This window comes from Nyctereutes procyonoides, unplaced genomic scaffold (genome assembly GCF_905146905.1).
Source record: "Nyctereutes procyonoides isolate TBG_1078 unplaced genomic scaffold, NYPRO_anot_genome, whole genome shotgun sequence".
In the NCBI taxonomy this organism is placed as follows: domain Eukaryota; kingdom Metazoa; phylum Chordata; class Mammalia; order Carnivora; family Canidae; genus Nyctereutes; species Nyctereutes procyonoides.
In genome coordinates this window covers 2,796,292-2,810,700 of record NW_026575131.1, presented here as the reverse complement: position 1 = coordinate 2,810,700, position 14,409 = coordinate 2,796,292, and the positions used below count along the sequence as shown (strand labels likewise).

The window sequence follows — 14,409 nt, the reverse complement described above, 5'->3', positions numbered from 1 at the left end:
CTGAAAACATATTTTGTGATTTTTCAGGTTTTTGGAAATGGTATCATTTTGGGCATCTCCCCTTGCATTTTTTTTTCTTAGCTGGGTCATCCAGCTTTAATAGGTATTGCCAAATTGCTCCAAATTTTCACTTATTTCAGGGACACGTGAATCCCACCTTTCAATACTTAGTTTGCTTATTAGAGCAGTGGAGCATCTCCTCCTATCCTTTGTTTTTAAAGAACAGATCTCAGAGACAAACAGGGCAGCCTTCACCTGCCATTCGACGTGGCCAGGTCAGGCCAGGGCCCCAACGGTTTCCCCGAATAGGTGGGACAGGCCTCAAACATGGCTGTCTGGCCCCTTGGCTGGGCTCCCAGATAGCAAGCCCCTCTTGCCCCTGATCAGCCTGTGCAGTGACCAGGCTTGGGTCCAGGCCTTAGGAGATTCCTTGCTCCTCTGTAGCCTTAGAGGAGGGGAGGGTCCTCTGTTCCAGGTCCTAATAGACAGGTATCTGCCCACTCTACCACTCCGCCACCCCCCCACCCCCCCAGCCCGCCTCCTCTGCTCCTGTCTCCAGTCCATCAAGATCCATCTCCTAGTGCAAAGCCTGTGTTCCTAAAGCCCAACCTGCTTCCTACAGAGGCAGAACAAATTCAAGCAAGGGAGGAAGGGAGGGGCTTGGCTAAGGACACAAAGCTAGGCATTAAGTTGAGGACAAATCTAAAGGGCTCCTAGCCTGGGAGGGGTGTTTAAGCTTAGAGTCTGGACAAGCTCCTGTTTGCTGTTGGGAACACCTAGAGGGGGGATTGGTGGTGAGAACCTGAGAATAATGGGAGGCCTCAGACTCCTAAATCCCCACTGGGCCTGAACCTCCTCCCTCCCCCTTCTCAGCCAGAGCAAGAAGCAAGTGGTAGGAAGGGTGGAAGGTCATTCCTTGGAGAAAGGAGCTTTGGCTCAGGTTGTATGGCAGGGTCCCCAGTATAAGAAAAATTGACCAAGTACTTTGGCTCCTCAGAGACTTGATTTGCCCATCTGTGAATCAGGACAGTGGGTACTCACAGTCGAACTCCTAAGAGCCCAGAGAAACAGATCTCATTGTTGTGAGACCAGAATCTACCTCTGGGCTGATGCCCCTCTGAAGAGATAGATGAGGATCTCCCCTTGCATCCAGGACTCCTGGGAGGAGAGGTATACTGCAGACTTCCCAGGCAGTGCTCCTGTGGGCCACAGAGGCCAGAGGACTATTTGGCGGAGCTGGGAGTATCAGTGAAAGGAGTTGGACAATCAAGCTGAACAAAAAGTTTTCAAGGACAGTCAGGCTGAGGCAGGGCCCCAGTGCCACACTCCCGGCCCCTAACAGAAGCTTCCAGAAGAAGGACAGGAGCTAGGAGAGCCAAGGTGAGGTGGGCAAAAAAGGGGCCTCTGGAAGTGTGTATCTGCAGGGTGCACTCACAAGGCTCAGAAATCCTAATGACAACCCTCTGGGGAGAGGTTGTGACCCTTGGTGCCGACCCACAGTACTGGCAGGCTGGGTCTCGCTTTCACCACTTTAGAGCTTCCTTTGGCCTCGTTTCTTGCCACCAGAACATCACCATTCGGGTTTCTTGTCTTGTGAAGCAGCTGGAAGGGCCCTCATAGAAGATCAAGTTGAGTGACCTCAAAAGGTGGGGAGCTGCAGGCCCCACTGAGCTCACACATGGTTTTGTTTGGCTTGTATAGTGTTTTCAGTTGTGATAAAATACATGACATAAAACTTACCATCTTAACCATTTTTAAGTGCACAGTTCTGTAGCATTACATATATTCACATTGTTGTGCAACGGATCTCCAGGACGTTTTCATCTTACAAAACTAAAATTCTGTCCATTAAACAAGTCCCATTTCTGTCTACCCCACCCAGGGCCTGGCAACCACCAGGTTTTCTGTCTATGATTTTCAGTGTCCTAGATATTTCATGTAATCGAGATCATACAGTATTTGTCTTTTTGTGACTGGTTTACTGCACTTAGCACGGTGTCCTCAAGCTTCCTTCATGTTCTAGTGTGTATCAGACTTCTTTCTCTCTTTAAGACGGGCTAATCATCATATGGAGATGCCACATTTTGTTTGTCCATATTGACAGACATGTGTGGTGCTTCCACCTCTTGGTTACTGTGAACAATGCTATGAACATGGGTGTACAAATCTCTTTGAGTTGATACTTGCCATTCTTTCGGGCATGTGTCCAGAAGTAAAACTACTGGATGATATAATAATTCTTTAATTTTTTGAGACACCTCCATAGTGTTTCCCCCCAGTGGCTGCACCATCTCACATTCCTACTGACAGCGTATAAGGGTTATGTCTGTCTCCACGTTCTTGCCACCACTTGTGATTTTTTTTTTAAACTTTTTTTTTTTAATTTTATTTATTTAGGACAGTCACACAGATAGAGAGAGAGAGAGGCAGAGACACAAGCAGAGGGAGAAGCAGGCTCCATGCACCGGGAGCCTGACGTGGGATTCGATCCCAGGTCTCCAGAATCGTGCCCTGGACCAAAGGCGGGCGCCAAACCGCTGCGCCACCCAGGGATCCCCACTTGTGATTTTTTAAAATAGTAGTTGTCCTGATGGTTGTGAGGTGGGGTATTTTTTTTTCTAAAATATTCTTTTTTTTTAAAAGATTTTATTTATTTATTCATAGAGATGCAGAGAGGGAGAGAGAGGCAGAGACACAGGCAGAGGGAGAAGCAGGCTCCATCCAGGGTCTCCAGATCACGCCCTGGGCTGCAGGCGGCGCTAAACCGCTGCGCCACCGGGGCTGCCCCTGGGGTATTTTTTTTAAGCTCTCATTTTACAAGTGGGTTTCAGCCCCCCAAAAAGTATGGTTTCTACATAAATTCTCAAGAAGTGCTTCTGAAATGGAGCCCCTTGTGGGACCACTAGCAGGCAGCTGCACCCTCCTCTGCCCCCTGGATGGCCCAAGCCACTCCCTGCCTCTGGAAGGGGATGTAGACACATTTTCAGGAGGTGCTTCTGACACTTTCTGAGAAAATAGGAAGCAGTTCGCAGAACTGGTAGTCACTGCCTCCCCTTCAGGTGGGGTCTGTGTCCCCTGGTTGGCAAGTCTGCCCTACCTGGCCTGGTGCCTGTGCTCATTTATGTTTGAGACCTCTGGGCCAGTTCCTCCTCACCCTCTCACATGTGCCTGTTCTGTAACAGGGAAACGTGGTGGCAGTGGAGTGTGTCAGCTTGGCCAGGCTGAAAACTACATCTCCCACAACTCCCTTACTCACAGGTTTTCCGCAGGGTGGGCCACAAGCTCAATTCTTGCCAGATTTGGAAGGAAACCACCATTTTGGTTGCTGATCAGCTGATTTACGTCCTTAGTGTGAAACAGCACCAATGACTCCATTTTCCCTGGATTCTCCTTCTGTTTCACTGACCCAGGTTGTATGCCTGGGGGTCTCAGACTTCAGCCTCCACCATGGAAATCCAGTCTTCAGGAACTGGTTCATTAGCCCCTCAAGTGTGCAGCCAGTGGCAGGTGTGTGTATGTGCCAGTTCCCCTGTGGTTCTGCTGCTCCACTGAACTCTCAGAGGGGAACCTGAAGCCCTGCTGACTCTTCCTGCCTCGTGCCTGGTCAGTGTACGTGCCACCTTCGCCATTCTCCAGGCTCAGGAGTGTTGGCCATCCTGGGGGCCTGTGCTGGTGCTCCAGCCTGGATGGTCCTACCCTAAAGCTGCTGGCTTCTCTGTCCTCCTGTGCATCCTCCCCAAGAACAGGAAGCAGGTCTGATGGGTCCCTGTCCCTGCCTCTGTTCATCCAGTGTGTGCTGATGAGTACCTGTGGACTGGGCCATAGAGCCCTCCTGTTCCCTCAGTACCTCTGTAAGGATCAATGGCCCGCTGTGCAAGTGCCAGTGGCCTCAGTAGTGCTCGCTGTAGAAAGACCCAGGGCCTCTCTGCTGCCTCTGACTAATGGAGCTGCCAGAATGGCTAAAGGGCCCTCTGGCTATATCACCCAAGGTCTGATGCCTGGGACAGAGGGATGGCAAGCACCCCTTGTGCTGAGTGCTTGAGCCCCCCAACCCCATCTGATTTCGTGCTCAGCACTAGGCCTTGCCCTGCCAGAGGGACCAGTTCAATTGGGTTAGTCTACTGGAGTCCGCTGGGTGGAGCCCCCAGTGCATGGGTCGCTAAGTCCTGCAGAGCCTGGAAAGAGGCCTTTCCAGTCTTCAGGGCTGTCCTGGGGCCTGGGAAGAGTCAAGCCAAAGACCCAGGAGGTAAACCTGAGAGCTGAGGAGGTTTGCAGGGACACAGGTCCCAGCCCCACCAGAGGCGGCAGGCAGGGGCACAGGAGAGTGGCTACACTGGGGATGCGAGGGCTGGAGGCGGGAAAAGCTGCAGCCCCTGATTGGAGGTGTGTCCACCCTCTCCCAGCTTAGCTGATGGGTGAGTAAAAGAAATCTTTCCTGGCTCCATTTAGAGATAAGGAAGCGGAGGCGTGGGAACAAGAAGCTTGCGTGGACCAAAATCCATGGTGGACCGGACCCAGGATGCTGACCTAGGCCTCCAGAGACCTGTTCCTGCCCAAGTCCCTCCCCTCCTGGTCAGGGAGTACAGAGAGGAGGCTGGGGCCATTGCTAAGCCCCTATTTTACAGACAAGCAAATACATGTGGTCCTTTGCTTCCTCATGGCACTGGGGTCACCCCCTGCACAGGAAGCCCTTCTCCAGAGCCTCACGGGGCTCCTGGAAGTGAGGTCTAAGAGACACAGTAGGTCAACGGTGGGTCCTGGGCTCCCCAGCCCTGTGTAGGAGTGGAGTGTGGGGTCAGGGCAGAAAATACAGCCTTCCAGTCTCAGCACCAGACTAGCAAGACAAGCTTTTGAACCCCGTCTTTGCTGGGGCTGTCCCAAGGCTGAAGGGCGGCCCGTGCAGCCTTCCTTAGAGCACCTGGTATACACCAAGTCTCCATATGGGGCAGGTCACGGCCATCCATTCTTCTTCTTGGGGTGTAGGGCAGAGAGGTGGGACCCACACAGAGGGGCCAGCTGAAGGGCCTAGGGAGCACCCCGAGAGGAGGGCAGGGGCCTGTGGGTAGACAGTGGGACACTGGGGCAGTCCTTTCGGAAGAACAATTTAAAGGAATGACAAGGTCCATTGGGAGCATGGGAGGGTAAAGTGAGTCAACAGAGTGAGACCAGATTGCAAATGACAAAACCAATTCAAGTGAGCCGACATAAAAAGCAAAGTATCAGCTCAGGAGGCAGGTTCACACCAGCTTCAGGCATGGCTGGATCCAGAAGCTCTGTTAATGTCCTCAAGTATCTGTTTCTCCATTTTGTGGTTCCAACTTTCTGTCTTGGCTCCTTTTTCAGATGGGCTCTCACAGTATATTGACAAAGATGGCTGCAATTCTGGCCCCACATCCCCACCTGGGGGAGAGAGCACCTCTTTGTCTACAGCTCCGGGAAGAGTCCCAGGATTGACTCTCACTGAACTCACTGGGGTCAAGAACCTATTTCTGACCCAATGGTTGTGACAAAGGGGACAACGGAACACTCATTGGTCAGGTCTCCAGTCACATGACCATCCCTGGCCTGGAGAGTCCAATCCCCAGAGCCACACGGCCTGAGGGTAGAGTGGTTTGGGTCCTAGAAAACTATCAGTGGCAGCCCTGCCCCCTGCTGCCATCAGACACAGGTGTCTGTACTGCGGATGTGGGGGTAGGGGGGTGTTTCATCTTGTTCTCAAACCTCCCGCCTAGAGAGCAATGATGTGCCGAGGGACCATCTAGGACTTGTGTTCTCCACTGGCAGGGCAGGCACCTGTGCTGTTCCGCCCGCCACTGTGCCCCCCTCATAGCCCAGCCCAGGGTGGGAAGCAGCTCCCAGAGACAGGAGGCAGCTCGGGGACCCAGCAAGACTTTTAAACTGAAAGAGCCCGTGGATTGGCCACTTGCCCTGTGTGGAAGGTCTGCAGGGTGGTGAGTGGCTGAAGCTTTGCCCTGTGACCCCACCATCTGTGCTGGGGGAGGCTAGTGGCTGCCAGGCCAGGGTCAGGGACACCAGCAGGCCAGAGGGGCTTTTCTAGTGATGCTCCTTCCCCTTCCCCCCACGCATAGTCTCTAACCCAGAGATCATCTCCATCTGTCACCTACCCCCAGCCCAGGCTTACCTAGCTTGGTACATGCACATACCCACTCTTCTGGAACATTCCCTAGCTTCCCACTGCCCCAGAGCCTTCCTTTTGCAGGGTTGTCCTCATAGGAACATCTGTCAAGGGCTCACTTGGTCTTAAATACAACCATTACATGTACTGGACGCCAGGGTGTCTCAGGGCTGAGGGTCATCCTTCCAACTTTTAATACTTTTTTTAAATTTTTATTTATTTATGATAGGCACACAGTGAGAGAGAGAGAAAGGCAGAGACACAGGCAGAGGGAGAAGCAGGCTCCATGCACCGGGAGCCCGATGTGGGACTCGACCCCAGGTCCCCAGGATCACGCCCTGGGCCAAAGGCAGGAACCAAACCACTGCGCCTCCCAGGGATCCCCATCCTTCCAACTTGTCCAATAACCCTCGACCATGTACACCCCGGAGCAGCCAGTGAGCTGAGGATCAGCACCTGGCTCAAGCCACACCTAGGGTCGTACTTAGTGAGCCGGGGCCCGAGGCCTCATTTCCAATGTCCTGTTGCATCAACCCAGTCTCCGTGAGTTCAGAAGAACTAACCTGTGCAAATGCCTAGCCTGGTGTGACCTTGTACGTGTTGAGGGGCCCAGGCCAGCAAACCCGGAAGAGCCCGGGCTGCCCCGTCCCCCCTCCCCCAGCCCCGGACCCGCGGGTCTTCAACCTGTCTCCACCTCCGTTCCCAGGAGATCCGTCCCTCGAGGGTCCCTCCAGGATCAGCCGGTCGGCCCCAGGCCCCTGCAGTTACCACCCCCGACGGGGCACTCCGGGCTCCAGGCCCACCTCGCACACATCCCGGGCGCCCAGGGCCCTAGGGACCCACCATCCGACCCCCAGCGCGCGCCGACCGCGCCCATCCCTACTCCACTCGGAAGGAAACGAGAGCGGTTCAAAGGTTTAAACAATTTATTGTGCCCCAAAAAGGCCGGCGGGATGAAGGGAAGGCCGCGCGGGCCGCGCCCCGAGCGATTGTGTGTCGCGCACCCAAAGGCGGAGGGTGGGGAGTGAGAAGAAGGTCCCCCAGAGTACCCGGACCGGGCGGGGCAGGCGCGGTCGCGGCCATTGGCGCCGAGGGGCCGGTAACCATGACGACGGCCGTTGCCAAGGGCGAGAGCCAATAGTGGCGTCGCCAGGCCGTTTCAAAAATCTAAAGGAAAAACAACAAGAAAAAAAAAAAAAAACCACCGCTAGGGCGGCGGGGGAGGGGCGGGGAGGGGATGGAGCGCGGGCCCGGGGCCCTCCGCGCGGCTCAGAGGAGGGGCGGCGGCATCCGTACAAAACCTACATACACTTGGGTAGAAAACCGAGCGTCGCGCGCTCACTTGCGGCCCTTGGGCACCTTGGGGACGCTGGGCTTGGCCGCCTTCTTCACCTTCTTGCCCCCGGCGGCCGCCGCCTTCTTAGCCTTGCTGCCTTTGTCCTTCTTGGAGGCGGCGCCCTTCTTGTGCGAGCGCTTCTCGGCCTTCGGGCCCTTGGGCGGCTTCTTGTCCGCGCGCCGGGGGCCGGGCGGGCCCGGGGCCGCCTTCTTGGCCTTGTGCGCGGCGGGCGCCGGGGCGGTGGCGGCCGCCGTGGCTCCGCGCCGCTCGCTGCCGCCCTCCAGCTTCTTGCGGTTGAGCTTGAACGAGCCGTTGGCGCCGGTGCCCTTCACCTGCAGGAGCGTGTCGTTCTGCACCAGCGCCTTGATGGAGTACTTGAGGTAGGTGCGCCCGTTCTGCTGGTCGAACCACGCCACCTTCTTGGCCTCGGTGTAGATCTTGGCCAGCGACGAGCCGTTGCGCTCCCCCAGCCTGCGGATGGTCTCCACCACCAGCTGGCTGTACTTGCCCGGCTGGTTCTTCTTCTTGTTGTTCTTTTTCTTCTTGGACGGGGACAGTGCGGCCGAGCCGCCGGCCTTGGCCGCCTTCTTGGCCGCCCCCTCGGCGGTCGTCAGCGGCAGGGCCTCCTCGAGCTCCACGGACATGGTGGCGAGCGGGTTGGTGGCGGGCGGGGCGCGAAAGCCCGGGGGCCGCGCCGGGAAGAGGAAGGCGAGGGGCCGAGGGGGCGCCGGGGGACTGGGGGCGCGCGGCGGCTCCAGGCGGGAGCGGCCGCGGCCGGGCCTGGGGCCGGGCGGCAGGGCTGGGGCGGGGGCCGAGCCGGCCGGAGCGGGGGTCCCGAGGCCGGGGCCGGAGCCGGGGCGGGGCCGGGGCCGGGGCCGGAGCCGGAGCCGAAGGCGGAGCGGAGAGGGTCGGGGCGGAGGGGGTCGGAGCCGGGCGCCGGCCGGAGCGGGGGCAGGTCGGCCGGGGGCGCGCCGCGGAAGCCGCTGCCGGAGCTCGCTGGGCGTGCGCGCTGCGCTCTGGCGAGGAGGGCGCTGCGCTCCGCTTTTATAGCTCCGTGGCGGACCACGTTGAGAACAACAACAGCCTGGTCTGGAGCCAGCGCCAACTTGTGCTTCTTGGAGCCCCTTCCTCGGCCGCTGGCTTCCCGGAGCGCGCCTCCCGGGCGCCCCCGAGCCCACGGCCGAGCGCCCCGGACAGGGCCCGAGCCTGCGGCGCAGCGGAGGGGCGGCCTGCGCCCGGGAAGGGCTCGGCAAAGGGGAACGGAGGGGCGCACCCTATGCTGCGGGAGCGCGAGTGGAGGGGGGCACCCGGTTTAGGGGCGAATAGCGCGGGCTCCGGGGGAGGCCACGCGGCCCGGAGCTTTGCGGCCGGCGGCCAAGAGTGCGCCACGGCCGCCCATGCCCTGAGCGCGGTCTGGGGGGCCCTGGCCTGCCCGCAGGACGAGCTTTAATTTGTCCGAACTAACACAGGGCACGCCCTCACGTGGTCGGCTGGGGCAATGTGAAGTGTGCTAGGACATCTTCGAGGGGGGTCTCCACCCGAGTCCGAGGGGCCGGCGGCTGGAGGCGCCCTCCGACTGCGCGCCCGGGGTCCTGCTATGCCAAGGGGCCTGAGCACGGCCCGGGAGGACGTGGGGGCCACTGCAGGTGTCTCCCTGCGGACATTCCTTAACCTCCCCCCACCCCCACCCAACTGGCGCCGATGCTCCAAATGCCCCATTTTGTGGTGCGCAAGTGGCCGCCACCGTTCGCCCCAAAGCCAAATGGCGGTTCCACGGTGGAGCCGGTTGAGTGTCAGGCTGCGACCCCCCAAGGAGTTCTCCGACGTGATGGGGGAGGGGAGGTGCTGGGCCGCACCCCTCCCCCCGCGTGCGGGGAGGGCGATTGCGAGCCGGGCCTGGAGACTGCTTTCCCAGCTCCCTCTCTCCCGGTACCAGGCGAAGTCCCCCGCGGGGGCTTGTGCAAGTCTGGAGGCTCTGATATGGGCGGGATCCAGCGTGACTGGTGCCCTGGAGGCGCCGGAAGGCATTTCACGAAGTGAAAGATGCCTCTACTTGGGGAAGCTGCATCCATGGGGAGACACCCCGGAGGGAGAGCTGATTCCTTCGGGGTAAGTGATTTTAGGCCGAGCATGGAAGAGTGGATGGGAGGGGACGGTAGAAAATTGGAGTTCGGGGTGGAGAGAGGTGGAGGCCGTGAAGTCCGAGAAGGGGGGGAGGGGAGATGTTCTGGGCCTTCTACCCCAAGAGGTCCCTGTCAGTGGGCACCCCTTTTCCAAAGCAGGCACAGACCCCATCTGCCCTCCGACAAGCTAGTGAATAAGACCCAGGAGAGGAGAAAATTGAGGCTATGAACCAGTGAGACGGGGGGTGGAGATTTTTTGCGGGGGAGAGGAGCCAGTGGCCTGGAGGCAGGGGAGGTCTTCAGCCCCCCCCCCCCCCCCCGCAGTGAGTACAACCCATAGGAGAGGAAAGATAAGCTCAGGTCCGTGCAAAGAAGGCCAAGCCTCTCTCCCAGGAAGGACCCTAAGTGGACCTCGAGCCATGGAAAACCTTGCAGGCCTGAGACCTCCCGCAAGGTGAGAAAAGACCATCAGGAATCTCCTAGCAGAGATTGGGGTGAGTTCCTGGAAGTCCTGTTGGCTGAACCCTGGGGGCGGCCCTGGGGAGCTGAAAGGTCTTGCGGAGAGAACCACAGGTTCTGGAAATGCAAGTGTGTGCATGCAGGGCTACACAGAGGATGTAGTGCAGTGAAAGAGAAGTAGTAAGATGGAGCTGCTGCAGCCGCGGAGGAGGTTCTGTCCAGGAACAGAAGCCATCTGAGACTGAGCAGAGGACCTGGCAGGGAGGTGGGTATGGCCGCCCCGCTGCAGTGGACCAGGGTGCTTGGAGCTGGGGCAGGAACACCAGGAAGAGAGCTGGCCCAAGGACCTAGCTGGAGGGCAGGCAGCCAGGTGACTGGCGGGGGTGGGGTGGGGGGTGGGGGGTAGGGGGGTTGGGGGGGACTTGAGCTTGGTCTCAGAAAGGTCAGAGCAGTAGCAGATGGTGATGTCCCTGATGGAACCCCTGCATGGGAGCAAGGGCACCCTCAGACTGATATTGGTCCAGCCATCCCGGAGAGAAGGTCGCTGGAAATGTGAATCTGGAGCTGGTTCAGCAGGAGGCTGGGTCAGGGGTGTCTTCCTGTCTTCCTGGGGTCATGGTGCAGGGAAGAGGAGGATGTGGAAATGGTAGGAAAGGGAAGGTTGCTCTGTGGGAGGCAGAGGAGGAACGTCAGAAAGTAAGGAGGGAATCAGGTGTGGCTGGTGTCTCGGAAGCTAAGGAGGAGAGAGTTTCAAGAAAGAAGGGCTGGTCTGTCACAATGCAGCCCATTCAGAAAGTGGATAGATGGATCAGCAGAGTGGACAGGTTCAGCAGAGCTGGAGAGCCTGGCAGGCTTGCAGCTTCCAAGACCCTCTGGCTAGAATCTGCCTGTTTTTGCCCAGTGTTTTAAAAACAAAAATGAAACGAAACAAACAAATAGGATTGAAAATTCAAGTGATTTCAGATAAAAACGTGTCCAGATTTCAGCTTTCCCTTAAAAAAATCTGAAGATTTACCCTGGGTGGGGGCAGAAATAATGGGGCCTAAAACCATCACCCCTGCGGATGAGCCAGACTCCCAGCACCTGGTCAGTTTGGGGAGTGTGGCCATTGTGGGGCAGCGGGAAGGTTCTCTAGCCCTGGGGGAGGCCTGGTGGTTGGTGACTGGAGGGGAGAAGGAATCAGTGGAGGGAGTGGACACATGCAGGCAGGGCAGTGTGGCTCGGGCTCCTTGGCCTGCTGGTGGAGCAGGTGCTTTTGTGGGGGGGGAGGGGGTTCTGCCTCTGGGCCTGTGGACCAAGCTCTGGGAGACTGATTCCAGGGCCTTGGGAACTAGCAGAGACCAAGTGGTTTCATTCCACTGGCCTCATGAAACAGATGAGGAAAACAGGCTTGGAGGACAGAGGACAGTGGCTTTGTCCAGTTAGCCAGGATTCTAGGCCTGGGGTCCTGCCAGTCTTCAGGGATGCTTCTCAAATCCCACGCTCCCAGCAGCCTCCTGGCACCCTTCCCAGGAAACATAGGTGGGGAAGGCCTCAAGTAACAAATGAAAAATGATAAAATCTGGAAGTGGCCAGGGCCTAGAAGGGTGACCCCCTTCCCTCATCCCCCCAGCACCAGGCCAGTCTTGGAGTTAAGCTGAAGGCAGAATCAGTGTGGGCATGTGGGTCCTCTCTCCCTAGGGGAGTCTTCCAGTCCTGGGGCTCCAAACACCATCCATATACTGATGACACCCATTAATGTCAACCCTCATTTCTGTCTCTCTTCTGACCGACGGACTGGCAGCCAGCTGCTTGCCCCCAACTCCACCTGGATGTCCAAACACATCTCTCGGGTGATGGCTAAAACAGAACTCTTTTCTCTCGCAAATCTGCTCCTCCCCAAGGTTTCCAGGGCAGTTCTAACCCAAAGCACAGACTTGTCCTCATTTTTTCCCTCTACCCTCTCATTCAACCTACAGATTCCTGTCACATCTATCCGCAAACATCCTCCCCGAGCCCCACACCGTCTCCACCTGTCCCCTCTCGGCTTGCCGGGCCCTGGCACACTGCTGGCACGCAGCAGCAGATGGAGCGGCTAACACAGGACTCTGATCTGCATCCCACCTCTGCGGAAGGGCCTCCTGTGGCTGTCATCAGATTTAGGAGGAGTCTGCTCTCAGCCCCACTGGCCATTTCTTTCCTCACACAGACCCAGGGCGTTCCGCCTCAGGGTCTTTGCACCTGCTGTGCGGCTGACTACACTGATTCCCATCTCCATCCTTGAGAGCCTCCCCACGTAGCCGCCTAGGCAGCCAGGCTGCATACCTCTCAGAGTTCCTGTAATCACAGCGCCCTACTTGATTTCCTTCATAGCACTTACTATCATCATCATTTTTTTTTTAAGATTTTTTTTTTTCATGAGAGAGAGAGAGAGAGGGAGGCAGAGGGAGAAGCAGGCCCCATGCAGGGAGCCCGTCCCGGGACTCGATCATGGGACTCCAACCCGGATCTCCAGGATCAGGCCCTGGCCGAAGGCGGCGTTAAACTGCTGAGCCGCCCAGGCTGCCCACTATCATCATCATCATCCCACCGTCTTGGGTCTGTTTACGTGTGTACCGGGTGCTTAGTAAGAAGAACATTGGGTGGGCCTTGCTCCCCGCCAGACCCCAGCCCTGGGTACACCCTGCCGGGCTGCTGCCCCTGCTCACTGCTGCCTGGAGCCAGGACAGGTTTGCCTGCTTCTGCAACAGGAAGGTGGGCTGGGAGTCACAGGAGCTCCCGGCTGCGCTTGGACCCTGGCACTCCCACAAACTCCACGTGTGGCCCCCCGCTCCCCCTACACTACTCTGCCCTTAGTGTCCCAGTTTGTGAAAAGGGGTTGGATGTGTGCCGTGCCCTCCAGCTCTGGCAGCCTGAGTCTGGACTTCTGAACAGAGGACAAGTCAAGAGAAGGGAAGACCCACAAGAATACAACCTTCCTGGAGGATGAGACACGAAACAGAGGAGTCGGCCTGGCCCAGTGGCAAGTCTGGGCCTAGGATGTAGAACCCTAGACTCTGGGTGGGCTCCTCTGCCTCTGCTGGCCTCGGGGTTACCTGTACAGGGGATATCCGTTCTAGAGCTCAAGCGGAGGCCCCTCCGCATGGGAGGGTTTCAGAAGGCCTGGGTGGGTGTCACCAGCCTCAGGGACCGGGTTCAGAGGCCCTGCTGCTGAGGGCACCTCACCAGGGAGGACCCGTTGGCTGTTAACTGCTGAGGGTAACAGTTGAGGGCCAAGAGTGTCTCCCCAAAATGTGTTTTAAACCGAGAGGTTGGCTTCATCCTAGGCCTGGACGGGGGGTGGGGGGTGGGTGGGGGGGGTGGGGGGTGGGTGATGGGGCCCAATTTGGGATTTAAAATGTAAATAGAGAGGCATTAAGTATTTTTCAGCATTTAAGGGGAGACAAAGGGAAATTCACCAGGCAAGACCTTGGGGAAGGTTGCCTTTAAGATGCAAATGTGTAGGGGGATCCCTGGGTCGTGCAGCGGTTTGGTGCCTGCCTTTGGCCCGGGGGCAATTCTGGAGACCTGGGATCGAATCCCACGTCGGGCTCCCGGTGCATGGAGCATGCTTCTCCCTATTTCTCTGCCTCTCTCTCTCTCTCTGTGACTATCATAAAATAAATAAATAAAAATAAATAAAAAAATTAAAAAAAAAAGATGCAAATGTGTATTGTGAAGCCCCGAATGGGGACGTTCTTAGGGGCCCTGGCCCCTGGCCCCCTGTGGCTGTGCAGTGGGCTCTGAGGGGACAGAGGGTCTGAAGAACCCTGGCAAAGCGGCCTGAGATCTAAGGAGTGGACAAGTCGATGCTGAGGCGGAAAGGGTGCGAAACATGTGGACGGAGAGAGCTTAGAGTTCCCGGAGGCCTCACTTGGAGGTAGCTGGCTGGGCCCTCCAGTCTGGGAGGGTCCGGAAGGAGGAGCTGGGCCCCAACTCTGCGAGGAGAATGGGGCAGGCCAGGGGCAGGTTCCCAACCGCAGGCGGCCCAGGCTTAGGGCAGCAGCAAACCCAGTCCGCGGAGGGCTCCCATGCGATTGTCTTGCGAATGGAGGTAAGGAGCGCCCTTGGGGGAAGAAACCAGACCTTTGTGGGAGGGCGCTCAGCGTGAAGCGCCTTGTTCTCTCAAACTGCATTAAGGCCGAAGGGACGGCAGGCCCACGTGCACACGTCTGCGTGCAGCCTCAGGGCAGGGTTTCACCCCAGGCACCTGGGGACCTGGAGTGCCCAGTGAGAATCCTCAACCTAGAGATGAGGCCCACAAAAGGGAGGAGGGTGGAGGATGATCGGAGTTTGAAGCCGCCCGGCCCTGAGGCCCTGAGCCTCCGCCGTCTCTG

At 57.8% G+C, this 14,409-nt stretch overlaps 2 protein-coding genes across 2 annotated transcripts; one reads left to right on the top strand and one right to left on the bottom strand.

Annotated features, from left to right (window-relative positions):
• Positions 1–7,337: 7,337 nt before the first annotated feature.
• On the bottom strand, positions 7,338–8,116 carry LOC129522546 (histone H1.10). The gene has a single exon (XM_055344871.1). The coding sequence runs from the start codon at positions 8,114–8,116 to the stop codon at positions 7,475–7,477; it is 642 nt and encodes a 213-aa protein (XP_055200846.1). The 3' UTR covers positions 7,338–7,474.
• Positions 8,117–8,832: 716 nt separating this feature from the next.
• LOC129522545 (uncharacterized) lies at positions 8,833–13,361 on the top strand. The gene is made up of 3 exons (XM_055344870.1): positions 8,833–9,581; positions 9,989–10,089; positions 12,013–13,361. Exons 1-3 carry the CDS (start codon positions 9,070–9,072, stop codon positions 12,315–12,317), a joined length of 918 nt encoding a protein of 305 aa, XP_055200845.1. The 5' UTR covers positions 8,833–9,069; the 3' UTR covers positions 12,318–13,361.
• The last annotated feature ends 1,048 nt before the right edge of the window (positions 13,362–14,409 follow it).

Coding starts and splice junctions, on each gene's coding strand:
- LOC129522546 (XM_055344871.1), bottom strand. CDS start 8,116: ATGTCCGTGGAGCTCGAGGAGGCCCTGCCGCTGACGACCGCCGAGGGG.
- LOC129522545 (XM_055344870.1), top strand. CDS start 9,070: ATGCCAAGGGGCCTGAGCACGGCCCGGGAGGACGTGGGGGCCACTGCA. Junction 9,582..9,988: donor GGAGAGCTGATTCCTTCGGG/GTAAGTGATTTT, acceptor CCTCTCTCCCAG/GAAGGACCCTAAGTGGACCT. Junction 10,090..12,012: donor ATCTCCTAGCAGAGATTGGG/GTGAGTTCCTGG, acceptor TTCAACCTACAG/ATTCCTGTCACATCTATCCG.